The sequence below is a fragment of the Bufo gargarizans genome, chromosome 5 (assembly GCF_014858855.1).
Source record: "Bufo gargarizans isolate SCDJY-AF-19 chromosome 5, ASM1485885v1, whole genome shotgun sequence".
Taxonomy (NCBI): Eukaryota; Metazoa; Chordata; class Amphibia; order Anura; family Bufonidae; genus Bufo; species Bufo gargarizans.
Window position 1 is genome coordinate 131,397,503 of NC_058084.1, and position 16,294 is coordinate 131,413,796.

Here is a 16,294-nt window from a genome sequence, read left to right on the forward strand (position 1 = left end):
CCCCCTGGCAAACCAACTGCTATCACTTGCAGCTGTAACAGAATAATGGGTGGGTGCTGTGTCCCCCAATGAACTCAGCAAGAAAGATTTTATAGGCGAGTTCACAAAAATCTTGTTTTCTCGCTTGTATCATTGCGGGACACAGGACCGTTCCAAAGAAGTCCATGGGGCGGGACCAAAACACCCCCCCATGGAAACTGCCTCGCGGATGCTCAGGACACCGCTGCCTGCAAGACTTTGCGACCCAGCGCAGCGTCCGCCGATGCCAACGTATGCACCTGGTAAACGTGTGCAGGGATGTTACACAGCTACACAGCTGTGAGGCAGAAGCAAGCCCAAGACGCCCCCAGCGCCCTGGTCGACTGGGCCGTGACGCAGAGGGGCCTCAGCAATTGCCAACCGGATCCACCTGGCAATCGTCACCTTGGAGGCCGCTAGACCTTGACGAGGACCTTCAGGAATAACGGACAGAGTCCGTCCGGCGGAAAGTCCGAGACAGATAAGTAAATCCTTAGGGCTCTAACCACGTCCAGCTGGTGGAGGGCCCGTTCCCTTGGATGCGAAGGAGATTGACAGACTGATGTCTTCGTTGACGTGGAAGGCAGAGACTACCTTTAGTTGAAAAGAGGGCATGGGACGGAGTACTGCAGGACAGTGCTGCCCACTCTGAAACGCGCCTGATGGAAGTGATTGCTACCAGGAATGCCACCTTCCAGGAGAGAATACGGAGGGGAACTGTGTCCAAAGGCTCAAACTGAGCCGACTGAAGGGAGCCCAGCACCAAGTTCAAGTCCCATGCAAGCAAAGGGGACGGTGTGGCCCACCCCCTGTAGGAATTTCTTAACCGGAGCCTGTAGTGCCAGCGGGCACTGGAAAAAAATTGAAAGCGCTGAAACCTGACCCTTTATAAAAGGAACTGAGGGCAAGGCCCAAATCCAGACCCAATTGCAGAAAGGAGAGGAAGACCAGAAGAGAGAAGCGTAGCGGGGGGTGGCTACTTTCTTCACAGAAGTGCAAAAAGGACTTAGGTCCGGTAGTAAATCCTGGACGACACCGGCTTCCTGGCCTTAACCATTGTGCGGATGACTGTCAGAGAAACCACGTTGCTTCAGAATGACGGTTTCAACAGTCATGCTGTCAAACGTAGCGACTCTAAATGCTGGTGGTAGACAGGACCCTGAGAGAGAAGATTGGGTCGGAGCGGAAAGTGCCACGGAATGTCTCCCAGGTGACAAACGACGTCTGTGTACCACGCGCGACAGGGCCAGTCCGAAGCGATGAGGACCGTCTGGATGCTCTCAATCATGATCCGGCATAAGACTCGAGGCACTAGGGGGAGAGGGGGAGAGGCGGAAACACGTACACCAGAGAGAACCCGTCCCATGGTGCCACCAGTGTGTCTACTGAGTGTGCCCTTGGATCTCTTGTTAGAGAGAAAAAGACAGGGAGCTTGTGGTTGAGTCCGGAAGCCATCAAGTCCACCTCTGGTTGACCCCACCTGAGGCAGATCTCTTGAAACACCTCTGGGTGTAGAGACCATTCCCCCGGGTCCACAGTCATCCGTCTGAGGAAATCCACTGTCCAGTTTTCCACTCCCGGAATGTAGACAGCCAACAGAGCTGGCACATGGGCATACGCCCACCTCAGGATCTTGGCTGACTCCACCATCACTGCTTGACTGAGAGTTCCTCCTAGATGATTGATATAGGCTACTGCCGTGGCATTGTCAGACTGTACCCTGATCGGCTGGCCCAGGAGGAGAGGGGTCCAATGGAGAAGGGATAGATTAATGTTGATAAAGTTTGGACTCCGACCGAGACCACACCCCTTGGACCGTCCTGGGCGGGAAGACTCCGCCCCAGCCTTGGAGGCTGGCATCTGTTGTGATGACTCTCCATGAGATCGGAAGAAAGGATTTTCCCCGACTCCAGGGTTGGGGGTCAAAAGACACCACCTGAGTGCCGACCGCACCCTTTGGGGTAAGACTATGTCTGTCCAGGGACACCGGCGACTTATCCCAAAGGGACAAGATTGCTCACTGAAGTGACCGAATGTGAAATTGGGCAAATGGAACCGCTTCGAAAGAAGCAACCATTGCCCCCCAGGACCTTCATGCAGGACAGAATTGACAGGGTCCTGCGCTGAAGTAGAAGACGGCTAGACTGATAAAGGGCCAGCCTCTTGTCCCGAGGCAGGCGCACCAATGCCACTGCCAAGGACCATACCTAAAAAAGGTGATCCGTCTGGCATGATGCAGTGAAGACTTTTGGAAGTTCACCAACCACCCGAATCGCGCCATGGTATCCAGGGCAATAAGCAGGCTGTCCTCATTCTGCCCAAAGGATGTTGTCCAGATACGGGATCAGGGCGATGCCCCTGGTCCAAAGAAGTGCCAGGAGAGGAGTGAGAACCTTTGTAAAGACTTGCGGTGCCGTCGCCAGGCCAAAAGGGAAGGGACTCCATTCTGAAGTGTTGCACCCGGAGAAACCGGTTCAGCAACTTGAGGTCCAGGACCGGGCGAACTGACCCCTCTTTTTTGGGGACGACAAACAGGTTGGAATAGAAACCCGCGATTGGTTCCGGCAAAAGAACCGGGGCAATCGCACCTCGCGCGAGGAGAGGCTGCATCGCCTCGAAAAAGGCTACCGTCCGACCTGGATCCCTGGGAGGGGAAGAATCGATGTGGAGGAAGGGATGCAAACTTGATTTTGTAACCCTGAGGTTACGATCTCGAGCGCCCATATGTCGGAGATGTGGGCCCGCCACACTTCCTGAAAAAGGAGTAGGCGACCCCCCACGCGGGAGGGTGGGGCGCCTCTTCATGCGGAGGGCTGCTTGCCGGACGAAGAATGGGCGGGCTGCGTCCGTGGGCGCCAGTATGGTTGAGGCCTGAAGAATGGCTTTGAGGATCCACCTTAGGGGGTGAAGACCATTTAGACACCCATTCTGCCTGAAAGGCATACAGCAGATCAAGTCGCTTTGAAGTGCTAAAGCGACGATCCCAATGGTTCCACGCCCAAGCCAACTGAAAGGTCGTCGTGCAGGGTGAAGGCTTTAGGAGTTTGTCTAGTACGGAGAAAGAACACTCCCTGGTGACTCGTGGAGGGGGAGTCGTCCCGCACCTGGAAGGCGTCACAGACAGCAGTAACTAAGCTGTCAACCATGGAAGCAATCTTGGAAGACTGGTGATTCAGACTCTGATATGGATCCGGAACAATGTCCCCATTCGACAATTCTTCCCCTGGTAGGGAGGACACATCCGAGCATGACCCATGGAGTGGAGGGGATGCTGAGGCGTCAGAAGAGGATTGACGTCCTGTTCTGGACCGCTTGTGAGAAGGTCTGCCCCGAAGGTGCGGACAGCGCAGGTGGAGATTTATCGACTAAGTGACCCATGAGAGTGAGAGTGGATTGGGATATCTTAGAGAAAAGGCACAGGCCCAGTCCGGTTCCACCCGGTCAGGGAGGTCATGCAGCTGCGTGGTTTGAGGGGGCAGATCTTGTGCGGGTGCACAGCATACGTCAAAAACAGAGTCTGGCTGGCCATGCGGGAACTTAATATTGCATTTGACACATGCATAGTAAGTGGTGGCCGATGGCATACGGGGGTCCCTAGTGGGTTCGGACATGGCTACTACCGCTGAGCTCACTGCTGGGGAGCGGGGGGAACCCTTTTACCAAACATGTAGCCGACAGCACCTCCCATTAGGGAGCACAGGACCTGGGTCCCCTACATCAGGCATCCTCAAACTGCGGCCCCCCCAGCTGTTACAAAACTGCAACTCCCAGCATGCCCGAACAGCCTACAGGTATCAGCCTACAGCAGAGCATTGTGGGAGTTGTAGTATTACAACAGCTGGAGGGCCGCAGTTTGAGGATGCATGATGTAGGAGACCCAGGTCCTGTGTTCCCTGATGGGAGGTGCTGTCTGCTGAAGCTGGATTCCGCTGTGAAGCTGTGGTCTTGCAGTGTGCTCCAAGCCGTGGCGGGAATCGGAGCTCCGCCCCTTCGTATCAGAGTGGGAGGCGCAAGTTACGGCCTACCCACCCTGGAAGCTGGGGCCTAAATTTGGGACATGCGGCCAGCCGTCATTTCCGTTCGGCCGGAGAACGGAGGGGGTTCCGAATGGGGCACCAGAGGCACCGCTAGTACACCCGTGCGCCGCGCGAACTGGAAAACGGGAAGCACGGGCTGGAGCCCAGGACCGTGTAGGCCCCAAACAGGACCAGGGGCTTAAGTTGGGGGTGCTGGCCGGAACAGTAAGGCAGGCCCTAGGAAGGTGCCCTACCATGGGATCAGTATTACCCATGTCCCCCATAGAACACCAAAAAAAATGGGTTAGAGAGGGGGGGGGGGGGGTTTCGGGTGGAGGAATGGAGGGTGCAGGTAATACTCACCTAATCCCAAGTACTCACCCCATCTTCATCCTCTTCACCCCTCCTCAGAGTTCCAGCAGGGTCACCTCTTCAGCAGCTGGCACCCGAAGTGGCAGGAGACTAGAATGGCAGGGGGTCTCACCGGATGCAGGTGACCCTTAGGCTGGCAGGAAGCGGGGGAGCTGGGCTGCCCATGTCCACCTTTTCTTCTTGGGGAAGTCGTGCGGTGAGGAATTCCGACACCGGCCTTGCTCCCGGGGTAGACAGAGGGGCTAGGCACCTCTGTCCCCCCTACCTAAAAGGGAAAGAAAAGAGAAAAAAAAAAAAAAAAAAAAAAAAAAAGGAAGCCGCCCTGCAAGCAGGGGGGAGGTCTGCCTCCTATGACACAAAGCTAAAAACTGATATGCTCTATCCTGGCTGGAGGGGGTATAACCGGTGGAGGAGGAGCCAACACTTTGTAGCCTAGTGTCGCCTCCTAGTGGCAGCAGCAAGCTATACCCACGGTCCTGTGTTCCCCCAATGATACGAGCGAGAAATATAAAAACTATACAAAATAGACCTACCCTTCTCCCCCCCACCTCTCCTGTGCCGAAAGAGTCTAGTATACTATTTAGTAACTCCACATCCACCCCCCTACCTTATTTCTATCTCTCTATCTAGCTCAGACATGTATCAGAAGGTTACAGGATCACGATCTACCACCCAGGGAAAGCATGGTGGGAACGGAGCCTCTGCTGAGCAAAGACCATGTGCCCAGGTGAGGTCACACTAGAAGTCCCAGCTTGCCCTGTAGGCTTCTATCTGCTGCTGGGTGCTCAATATGGAGGTTTATAACTCTAGTAGTGTTAGAGTCTCAAGGGTCTAGAAAAAGCAGTTACCCTACTTTTATAGAACTTTGAGACTATTAACATTACTATCAACATAAGGTCATCTAGAGAAACAGCAGGTTTAAAAAATTATTTTTTCCTTTAGGTGTTTAATGTATTAGAGCAATCAAATTAAAGTTATGTTTCAACATAAGGGTCAGAAACAGAGTTTTGTTTAGCCTCTTGGCTATTAGTTTTTCTATGCAAGTACCCTGGACCACTGAGAGGTCTATTTTCCTGTATGGAGCGCACTGTCCAGAGATCAGAGAGGAGTATACAGTACACCATACTGTGCAAGAGTCCAATATATTGTGTACAAGACTGTCCTATAAAAGCCTCCTGTGCATTGGTCCTAGACACCACCCACCGCTCCCTGTTCAATGCTTATTGCATTGAGTTTTTCACAATCTACTGCTCCGATGCCTACGTGACAGATTTGGTCCTTCGAGAAAGGTAGGGATTCAGTCTTCTAAAATGGTCAAAATTTGCTATTTCTGCATGGAAGACATTATAGAACAGACTGCTAATGGTTTCCCTGCATAAATAGCAACCCCTTAAGAGGAGTATTTTTACGATTCCGGAAAAATGTAGTGTGACCTCTGGCTGTGATGGCATTTAGAACATTTATGGTACCGACATGAGGAAGACCGCAGTGGGCGCCTGCGCTGTGACAGATGTGTCCCATGCCAACTGCAGCACCTGCCCTACTCCACCTACAGATGTGCAACAGGAAAGACACTTGTAAATCACTGTCTGCAGGCGGGATGACCGGGGCAGCATAGGCGGCAGGCACTGCGGGGTTTCACAGGTCAGCATTATAAAAGAACTGAATGCCATAATAGCAGGGCCATATCCCGGGCAGCACCATGTTATTAATTTTTATTGCTTGGCAGTGTGAGGGGTGAGCCACTTATCTATTTATGTGGAGTCTGTAAAGCGCTGCAGAATATCTCACTGCTATATAATTGTAATTATATAAAAGTTATAATATCATCTTTGTTAAAACGGTGGTCAAATGGGTACATGCTTGTCCACCCTCACAGCCTATGCAATGTACAGGACACACATGACATGGCTGATTAGAACTTCCCAGGTAACAGACCACCGCATATTAAAGGGAGTAATCCAGGATTTTAATACAGATTGCCCATCCTTAAGACAGGCCACCAATATCTGATCGGCGGGGATCCGACACCCCGCAGCCCTGATGATCAGCTGTTCCTGAGTAACTCTGGAACTACAGAGCTCCATCCACGATGAAGAGGACGGAGATGGATACTGCAGTGCTGCTTTCATTGAAGCGAGTGGGAGCAGTGCTGCAGTAACCAGCAGAGTCTGCTACACAGTGGACGGAGTTGTGCCGTTCCGGTTCCAAATTAGGCAGAACTACTGCAGAACAGCTTACTGGCAGGGGTACGGGATATTGGACAACTACCAATTAGAAATTGATGGCCTGTCCTGAGAATAGGGTACCAATATTAATAAAAATCCTGGAATACTCCTTTAACTTGCTCGTCCCATCAGGATTACTCACTTTTTGCAGGTTTTAGAGCCCAGACACCTGAGGAAATCTGTTTTATTACCTGAAGCATGCAGAGTTATTCTCCTTCATGGGAAGAGTAGATGCTTGTAGGGATATAACTTTATTCCCTGGAACGGTGATCTGTTTCACAACTGACGCTTGAAAGAGAAAGAAACTGATATTAACCATGTCTAAAAAATGGCTGCATGACCTAAAGCAGGGAGGCTCAACCTGTGGCCATCCAGCTGTTGAAAAACTACAACTCCCACCATGCCCTGCTGTAGGCTGTCCAGACGTGCTGGAAATCGTAGTTTTGCAACAGCTGGAGGGCCGCAGGTTGGGCATCCCTGACCTAAAACATACATTCTGCAGAAAAGTGAACTGCATGGCAGCACAGCCTTCTGACTGGTGGGAGTACAGGGTGTCGGACCCCCGCTGATTTGATATTGATGACCTAACCAAAGATTAGGTCATGAATATCTAAAAAGTGGAAAAATACAGTATTGCAACTAAGTTCTTGAATAAAATCTATCTGCATATCGCCACCTGCTGTTTGTGCTTTTCTTTATTTCTCTGTCCACCTAAGTAAGGGTACTTTCACACTAGCGTTGTTAGAATCCAGCAGGCAGTTCCGGCAAGCTGTAGACAAACGTAAAGCTTTTTTTTCCGGATCCATTAGATCCGTCTCATCTGGTATAACGGATACATTTTCCCAAAGATCAAAAGCAAAAATAGCTCCCATGTCCTGGCGCACGCACAGACCGGAAAAACTGATCCGGTGAAGCGGCAATTTCCAGAACACTCGGTACCGGAGCCGGCATTAATAAATCTTAATGGAAATTAATGCCGGATCCGGCAAGTGCAGTATTGTTCTGGGATTTGAGCTGGAAAAATAAAAATAGTGCAGCATGCTGCGGTATTTTTTCCAGTCAAATACCGTGCAAGGGACGGAAAGGAAGACATCCTGTTGCATACGGAACAGAGTGCTTTCCATTCAGAATGCATTAGGATAAAACTTTTTTTTTTTCGGTATTAAGACCCTTTACCCGTTCAGATTTCAATACTGGAAAAGAATAACGCTAGTGTGAAAGTACCCGAACATTGCTAAAGTGGACACACATGCTCAGTCCCAGCCTTCACCGGCCTAGATTTTATTTTCTGAACTGTGGTAGTTGCAGGGAGAGAACCGCAGCAGAAGGAACACATCCCCTGGGAAAGGACATGCTCCAGGAGCGGCTAGTCTTGAAATAAATCAAGCAGAACAATTGCAGCAATGAATGTGGAGATCTCTGGATCCATGTGAGGTACAGGGCCGGTTATAGCTTTGCTACAAAGAGATTGCCATGTACTAAAATGTCCGATTTTCGTTTTTTTACATTAATAATGGGATAACCCATGTTAATTTGTAAGAAGCTAGAAAAAAGCGCCTACATTTCACTTCTTGATTCTTGGGAGCTACTGGAGAATTGCTCAGTAACAAATCTGTACCTGGTGGCAGGTGACCCGTTTGTATTAGGGTGTTCACGGGGAGGCGTTTTTCTCCAGGCTTGCTAAGTGCAGAGTTTGAGGGCAGCGTGGTCACTTGCTTCACAAGCCCACTGCTTGGCTGCTGAACTACCTGCAATGGCAAGAGCACTATTAGTAGGCACAAAGAGGTCCGCCTTCCAGGGAGTCCATCACCACGTTTAATCAACCAGAACTGCTATGAGGCATCTGTGTCTAACCCTCAGTTCACACACATCATGCTCAGGAATCCTCAAGCGTACTGTTGTCGAGATATGACAACGGGAAATCTCACCAGTTGTTTACAGTAATATCCAGCAACGTACACTTGTCCAGATGGCCTTAATCCCTTAAGACATGCAGGCCTATCAGACCGCAAGTCATGGAGGCTTCACGATTCATCATTAATGCAGTTTACTCAAATGTCATGAAATAAAAGCTGCAACATTTTCTGTGCAGTTTCATTTCATATGGAATTAGATCACAGATGTCAAATGGATTGCGAACGCTCTTCCAGAACAATAAAAAAAAATACAGAGGCGAAATGTATGAAGAAACAGGTTATGTAAAATACGTGGACACATACAGGGACAGTGATGTCGTTTTCACTGGAAAGTTTCTAGGAAAAGAATAATCGAAGTTAAGGAGGTTGTGCACGCACTTCAACATAAAAGCTTTTAATTAGGCTTATGGACACTACCAATCTCATCGTACAGTTCAATTTCAACAGACGATGGAATTTTTGATAGGACAGGGAGTGAGATTGGGCCTTGTATCTAACAAACGGCACAGTATATCTGTTGAGTTCCCCGTTACCTCCATTACTCACTGCCTCTCCACCAGCCGTTCAAACACAAGTTGGTGAGTGAATAAGATGCCCGTGTGCTACAGCCATTAATACCAGGATATCTCCAAGATTCTGAAAGGTGTCCATCGATGGGGGCTAAGTTCTCCCTACCTCTAGCTATAGCTTGTTTCTTACGATGGAGTCCGTTTATATCTGATCCCAGATCTCTTCTACGAACTAGGAGAGGAATATTTGAAGTCTTTTTGCTTGAGTCTGTGTTGGCGTACTTTATGCCACATTTACCAAAATGTCACATGTTGCTTGATACATTAGTACATTTATCTCATCCTTAGGCCTCACACACACGACCGTTCTGGTCTGCATCCGAGCCGCAGTTTTTGCGGCTCGGGTGCGGATCCATTCACGTCAATGGGGCCGCAAAAGATGCGGACAGCACTCCATGTGCTGTCCGCATCCGTTGCTCCGTTCTGTGGCCCCGCAAAAAAATATATAACATGTCCTATTCTTGTCCGTTCTGCGGACATCCGGTGTCAGGGGGAGGGGAGCAGCCAATGGCAGACTGGGACGAGCATCGTGGGTGACACTAGGGAGGCTCGTCCCCGCCTGCCATTGGCTGCCGCCTCCCTTGGATATCCCCTTAAAGCCCAACACTTTTGTCTAGAAAAGCTCCCCCAGTTTTCCTTCTCTACCCTGCTACTTATTTTATTTTATTTTTTGCAATTTCTTTTTAAAGTCTAAGTGATAAATCTGGAGTGAAACTCATTAACATACCTAACCTTCACCCACTTTCCCAGCCATATTTAAAAACTGGATTGAGTGAAGTAAAAATGCAAAAATTCGCTAGTTTGTTAGTTAGCATAAATAACAAATGCCCCGGCAAAGACCCCTTATGAAGCAGAAGACAATTTTCCTCTTCTTCGAGAAATAATTCCTTCCATATAACAAATAAGCCAATCAGAATAACTCCCTGGATCAATGACGTCTCTAGAAAACTAACCTGTAATATTATTACACCCCAGAAAAACACACAGGCCCCTATTGAACTCCACAGACACAGAGTTCCATAGTCTCACTGCACTTACCGTAAAGAATCCTCTTCTATGTTTGTGTACAAACCTTCTTTCCTCTAGACCAGGGGTGCACAACCTGCGACCCCCAGAGCCATGGTTTGCGACCCCCTGTCATGCTGGACAGAAACAGCTGATCGTGCGATCAGCTGTGTTTCTTCCTGGAGCGCCGCACAGCGAAGGATGATAGCTCCTGCCCTGCACTGTAGCAGGACGGGTCCCTGGCTATTAGTGAGAGTGGGGGGGCCGAGGAGAAGGCAGACGCAGGTCATCAGCGCTCCTGCCTTCTCTTCAAGGAGCGCTCTGCAGTTTAAACCCAGCAATACAATACAATTAATTTGTATACAATAGTTTTAACTTGTTTAGGCTTTGTGTCTATCAATAAACTATTATTTTTATGATAAGATGTACAGCCAGTGTATGTGGCGTTTTTTTCTTTTCTTACAAGGGCACCTACAACTGGGGGCAGGAGGCGGTAATAAGCAGTGAGCGCCGTCCTCTGCAGTGAAGGAAAGTGCTTACTGGTTATTGTAGGACCCCTACAACTGGGGACAGGAGGCGGTAATAACCAGTGAGCGCCGTCCTCTGCAGTGAAGGAAAGTGCTTACTGGTTATTGTAGGACCCCTATAACTGGGGACAGGAGGCGGTAATAAGCAGTGAGCGCCGTCCTCTGCAGTGAAGGAAAGTGCTTACTGGGTATTGTCTTGCTGTCTCCATCCTCTGGTCCCAGAGCACCTCTCCAGTAAATTACTTACTTTAGCGGTGAAACGCTGCTTGTGGCCACATCACCACTGAAGTCATTGGCTGCAGAGGTACAAGGGACTATGCAAATATCCAACCGGATGTGAACAGCGCGGGGACCGGAAGATGGAGACAGCGGCAGGGAGCAGGAAAGTATGACTCTTCTGTTACAGGGCCATGCAGCAGGAATGTGTAAAAAATATTTTTTTTTTTACTACGAAATCTCTAAGCCCCTGTTACATGGCACGATATTCGGGACAATTACTGGGAACAAGTCTTCATAGCAGCGCTCATTCCGAATATCTGGCAGTATAAATGTGCTGCCGATCAGATGATAAACAAGGATTCACGGCTTGTTTGTCGGCTGATTTGTATATCTCATCAGGATGAAAGATGTACAATTATTGTCAGCACATCTCCCTGTGTAATCAGGAATGTGCTGCCGATAAGCAACAGAACTGAATGAGGGAGGAGTGACTGTGGTAGCGATCATTCCTCCCCAGTCACTTTGCTTTGGCCGGTGTAATAGGCTGATGCAAACAAGCGCTGATTAACTTGAAATAGAGCGAGGTGACAATGCGGCCCCCAGACCAAAAAAGGTGGTGCACCCCTGCTCTAGACTTAGAGGATGTCCCCTCGTCACAGTCCTGGGTATAAATACATCATGGGAGAGATCTCTGTACTGACTTTTATATACTTATACTTAAACATAGTTATACACACCTTTGAGCCCACTCAAGCTCTATGTCCACTGGTGCCCATGTGCAATCTAACCAATGATTTTCAAAATGGTAGACCTAAATTTGCATCAAGTGCATTATTGCCACTTTTGTTACACCCCATGGGAGGAATTCATCACAACCTGCATGCCTAAAGGCGCATAATAGGGTTGTTTGAGACTTTTGTACTCCAGATCTTCAATGAAACTCTTCCCCCCCACCTCAAAAAAATAAAAACAAAATAATGACAGCATAGAAATGGAAAACACCTCTTACCATCTGTTTAATGTTCATAGGTTTCAATGTACCGAGAGGCTGGGGCAAAGCACAAGTAGCCTGGTGGACTTGCACAGTGCCATGTGCTGTGGAGCCAACTGGTTTTACGGTCTGTGTGGCAGAGGACGGTGTAATCTTAACAAAAGTGATTGAATTTGTTGCAGTCGTCACTGGCATAGGGTTCTGTTGTCCACACTGCAAGATAAATTCTTGGGAATTTGGCATCAGACGGCGCAGTGAAGGAAGACTTTTCTAAAAAGAGAGAAAAACAAAAACTAATTATATATATATATTACACACACACACACCCTTGTTTCTTTCCTGATCTGTTCCGTTTTTTGCGGAACAGATCTGGACCAGTTCTGTACCCATTCATTTTCAATGGGTCCTGAAAAAAAATAAAAAATAAAAATAAAAATAAAAAATCGGACATTGTGCTGTCTGATTTTTTTTTCAGGACCCCTTGAAAATGAATGGGTACAGAACTGCTCCAGATCTGTTCCGCAAAAAACGGAACAGATCAGGAAAGAAACAACGGACGTGTGAATGGACCCTAAGTGTATGGTGCCAAATATTCTACAAATATATATTCAGTCCGACACTGGTAAAGCAATGCTCCCCCAATAAACAGTAAGTAGGTCCAAAAATCTGTGCAGTTTAAAGGAGTTTTCTGGTTCTTAGATTATGGAGACCTATCCTCAAGTTAGGTCTTCAATATCAGATCGGTTGGGGTACCTAAACTATTAAGTGGACAGAAGGCTCCATCCACTAGTTTCCAGCCCTGGTGTACAGCAGCTCAGCTCCTATTCACCTCCGCATGTCCACTGCATTGTTTCCACCGCTAGAAAAGCCAACTGGTGGTTGTGAAAGGTGTTGGACTCCCACAGATAGATATTGGTGGCTTATGCTTAATATAGGTCATCAATATCATAAGTACAAAAAAAAAAAAAAAAAAGTATATTGTAACATAACTTTGCAGGGGCTGAATCTCATAATTTTGTGATACAGAGCTCCAAATCCCTGCCTTCCAAGTGGATGTCATTACCTATGTATTCATACATCCCAATGAGTATATACTGTAAAAACAACCAACATCGTGCAGCCATAGATCAGTCCAGATCAAGGTTCAGCAGCAGGAACATGCAGATTAAGCATAAATATATAAAGAGGGTAAACAGAGTGCAGATTAAAGGGATAATAGGCGACTCTAGACCAGAAAATGGTCAAGTTCCAGAAATGACATCTTCACTCTAGTAAATACAGAAAATAGGAAATTGGGACCATTAGAAAAAGGGTAATGGGGGGGGGGGGGGGGGACACCACGGGAAATACCTCTGATATGAGATGGCGCTAGTAGCAGATGCAAAACGACAGGGATCAACAGTGGAGAAAAAGAGACGAAAAAGACTGGCAAGAGATGACAACCATCCAGCCAAAATGTCACTTCACTCCAGATGGAGACACTATTTTCAGGATAGTTGGACTTAATGTCAGTTGAACCAGGTCCTAGCAAAAAAAGGCAAGGTCTGATCCTCTGTGCTCATATCGGACCAATGATCCAGAGAAGGGGGCTCCAGATGAGCAGCTAACATTTTTATCAGATCAGGGGGTGATTGGTAGTTACAGTTTTAGTCATAATAGCAAACTGATGGGCAGAATTTGTCCAGCCGTGTCTAAAAGGAACTTAGAGGCTCTGTCACCAGGATCAACCCTATTAAACCAGACATACTGCCTGGTAAGGCTTAATAAAACGATACCTTTCTTTTGTCTATACGATAAATGGCTGCAAAAAAAAATATGCATTTTTATTAATATGCAAATAAGCAATTGGAGCACCAGGAGGCAAGGCTGAATTGTTTGAGCACTGCTATGCAACGCCGTCCTCCCCTTGATTAGAAAAACAAAACCGGCACTCCTAACGATGCAATAGTGAATTCTTTATTCGCCACTCATAAGAAAAAAAAGTGATGCGCATTTTGGCACGTGCAAGTGCCTTTGTCAAACACAATTGAGCAGCAAGTTGCATAGAAATGAACATAGACGTGTATTTAAACGGCCCGCCCTCGATCACATGATAGAAGCATTCAAGTCATGTGATTCTGACATCATGTTGGCAAGGTAACTGAAATGGTTTACTAACCCCTTCATTGACAGGGCTAGACATCAGTGTGCTGAGGGTTGAGTGGTGTCCTAGAGCTATGTGCTAGCAATATATCACCATGTATTATAGCTTCACCACACTGAGATCTGCTCAGAAAGCTAATCTACATATTACGGCTTTATTAACAGGCACAATGTATGATTATACAGACACCAGTAATATGTGGTATCTTCTAAGTATAGAAAAAAAAAACTATTTCTATGTTGCAATGCTGTAGCTTAGTGGTATGGTGGTTTTCCATGCATGTAAAGATCCTAGGTTCAAATGCCAGAAGAGATATATATTTTCTTAGTTATTTTTCTCTTATTCAAAGCCATACTAAAAGGCTGTACTATAATAATAAATAATAATAACTAACAATCTTACTATATTGCGAATACTGGGATATATCATTATAAAGAAACCAGTAATGTTTAATTGTTTATTAGCTTTCTAACAAACCCCCCCCCCCCCCCCCCAAAAAAAAAACAAAAAAAAACAACCTCTTATGAGAATTTATTTTTTAATGTTTCTCCCTAAATTCAAACCTGGGATCTCTACATGCAAAACCAATCCTTTAAACACCAAGCTATAGCATTATCACATATAGGTGTATGTTTTTCCCATGCTCGTACGCCGATACACATTACTGGTGTCTTTATAATCCTATTTTGTGCCTGTGAATACAGCAGTAATATGTAGGTTCGCTTTCTGAGCAGATCTCAGTGTGGTGAAGCTATAGTACATGGTGATATAATATTGCTAGCACACGGCTCTTTGACAGGGTTTTGCCCTCAGCATGATATCTAGCCCTGTGAATCTATTAGAGGGGGTGTGTGTAGAGCACAGAGGGTGTTACAAAGCAGTGCTCAGATGATTCATCCCCACCTCCTGGTGCTCCAAATTCTAATTTGCATATGAATAAAACCGCAGATTTCTCTGCAGCTGTTTATCATACAGACAAAAAAAGATACAGTTTAAGGGTCCATTCACACATCCTCAATTCTGTTCCGCATTTTGTGGAACAGAATTGCAGACCCGTTCATTTCTATGGGGCCACACTATGTGCTTTGCGGATCCGCACTTCCAGATCCCCCAAAAATTAGAACATGTCCTATTCTTGTCTGCAAACTGTGGACAAGATTAGGCATTTTCTATTATAGTGTTGGCGACGTGCGGTTCGCAAAATGCGGAACGCACATTGCTGGTGTCCATGTTTTGCGGATCCGCAAAACACATATGGATGTGTGAATGGACCCTTAATCAGCAAGAGGAGCTCTACCAGCCAGTATGTCTGGTTTAATAGGGTTGATCCTGGTAACAGAGCAGCTTTCAAAGCAATGTCATGATTTCTAGATACTGTACGACTTCTTCACATGACAAATTCCTACAGCTCAGCACAAGAAAGCAGCATAAAACATACCTTGAGAAAAGGCACGAGATACGGCTGTGGCGAGGACTTCAGCTCCTTGTATAGTTTTGTAGTAAATTCTTCTGGTTCAAGTTTTGAATCCTTGGATGTGCAAAAGAAGTAAAATAAAATTTGCCGTTTGGCTCCATGTGGTAGATTTGTTTATACAATCCGGCCATTTTTTTTAAACCACAGCATGCAATATGACAATGAGGTTTTGGGAAGATTTCCTAGAATTGCTTGTGTAAGAACAAACTACGGTAAAACTGTATTTCATTATCTGAATTTTTGCAAGAAATACTCATAAGCGATGTGAGAGGTAAAAGGTAGCAATGTCCATTTTAAACAAATACCTAGGCTGCATTATGTAGCGTTCAAGATCACACGGATGGCAGCCCCTTCCTCAAACTAATACAATGGAAGGGGAATTCCAAAGTGTTCGTTCTGTGTTTCTCAAACTAGTGCAAGCAGTGTGTAGTGTGACGCCAAGCCCGATTACGTGATTTATATCTTCATACTGATTTATGCTCCGACAAGCCAGCAGTAAAATGCATTGAGAAGACTCCTCCTCAAGTCCTCTCCATTACGTGTTGGAATGCAAGTGACTATGTAGATAAAAATTTCAAGTCGGACTCAGCGTCAGACACTATTCACCATTTGCTTTAGGCCTCATGCACACGGCCGAGAGCAGGAGCACACGGAGTCATTGGTTGCTATGACACCCTGCGCTTCATGCCGCCTCTGCACTACAGTAATATGGTATAGTGTATTACTCTAGTACAGCGGCGGCATGAAGCGCACAGCGTCATAGCAACCGATGACGCCGTGCGCGCCTGCTCTCAACAGGAATCCAGGCCGGGATAC

The 16,294-nt window shown here is 47.1% G+C and overlaps 1 protein-coding gene across 1 annotated transcript in view; it reads right to left on the minus strand.

Moving 5' to 3' along the window:
- Positions 1 to 16,294, minus strand: part of TAF4B (TATA-box binding protein associated factor 4b) — a 103,452-nt gene that overhangs the window by 63,935 nt on the left and 23,223 nt on the right. The window contains exons 6-9 of the mRNA XM_044295669.1: positions 15,443 to 15,532; positions 11,880 to 12,131; positions 8,253 to 8,382; positions 6,826 to 6,922 (exon numbers count right to left, since the gene is read on the minus strand). Coding sequence (XP_044151604.1) covers positions 6,826 to 6,922; positions 8,253 to 8,382; positions 11,880 to 12,131; positions 15,443 to 15,532 — 569 coding nt within the window. The remainder of the gene's footprint in view (positions 1 to 6,825; positions 6,923 to 8,252; positions 8,383 to 11,879; positions 12,132 to 15,442; positions 15,533 to 16,294) is intronic.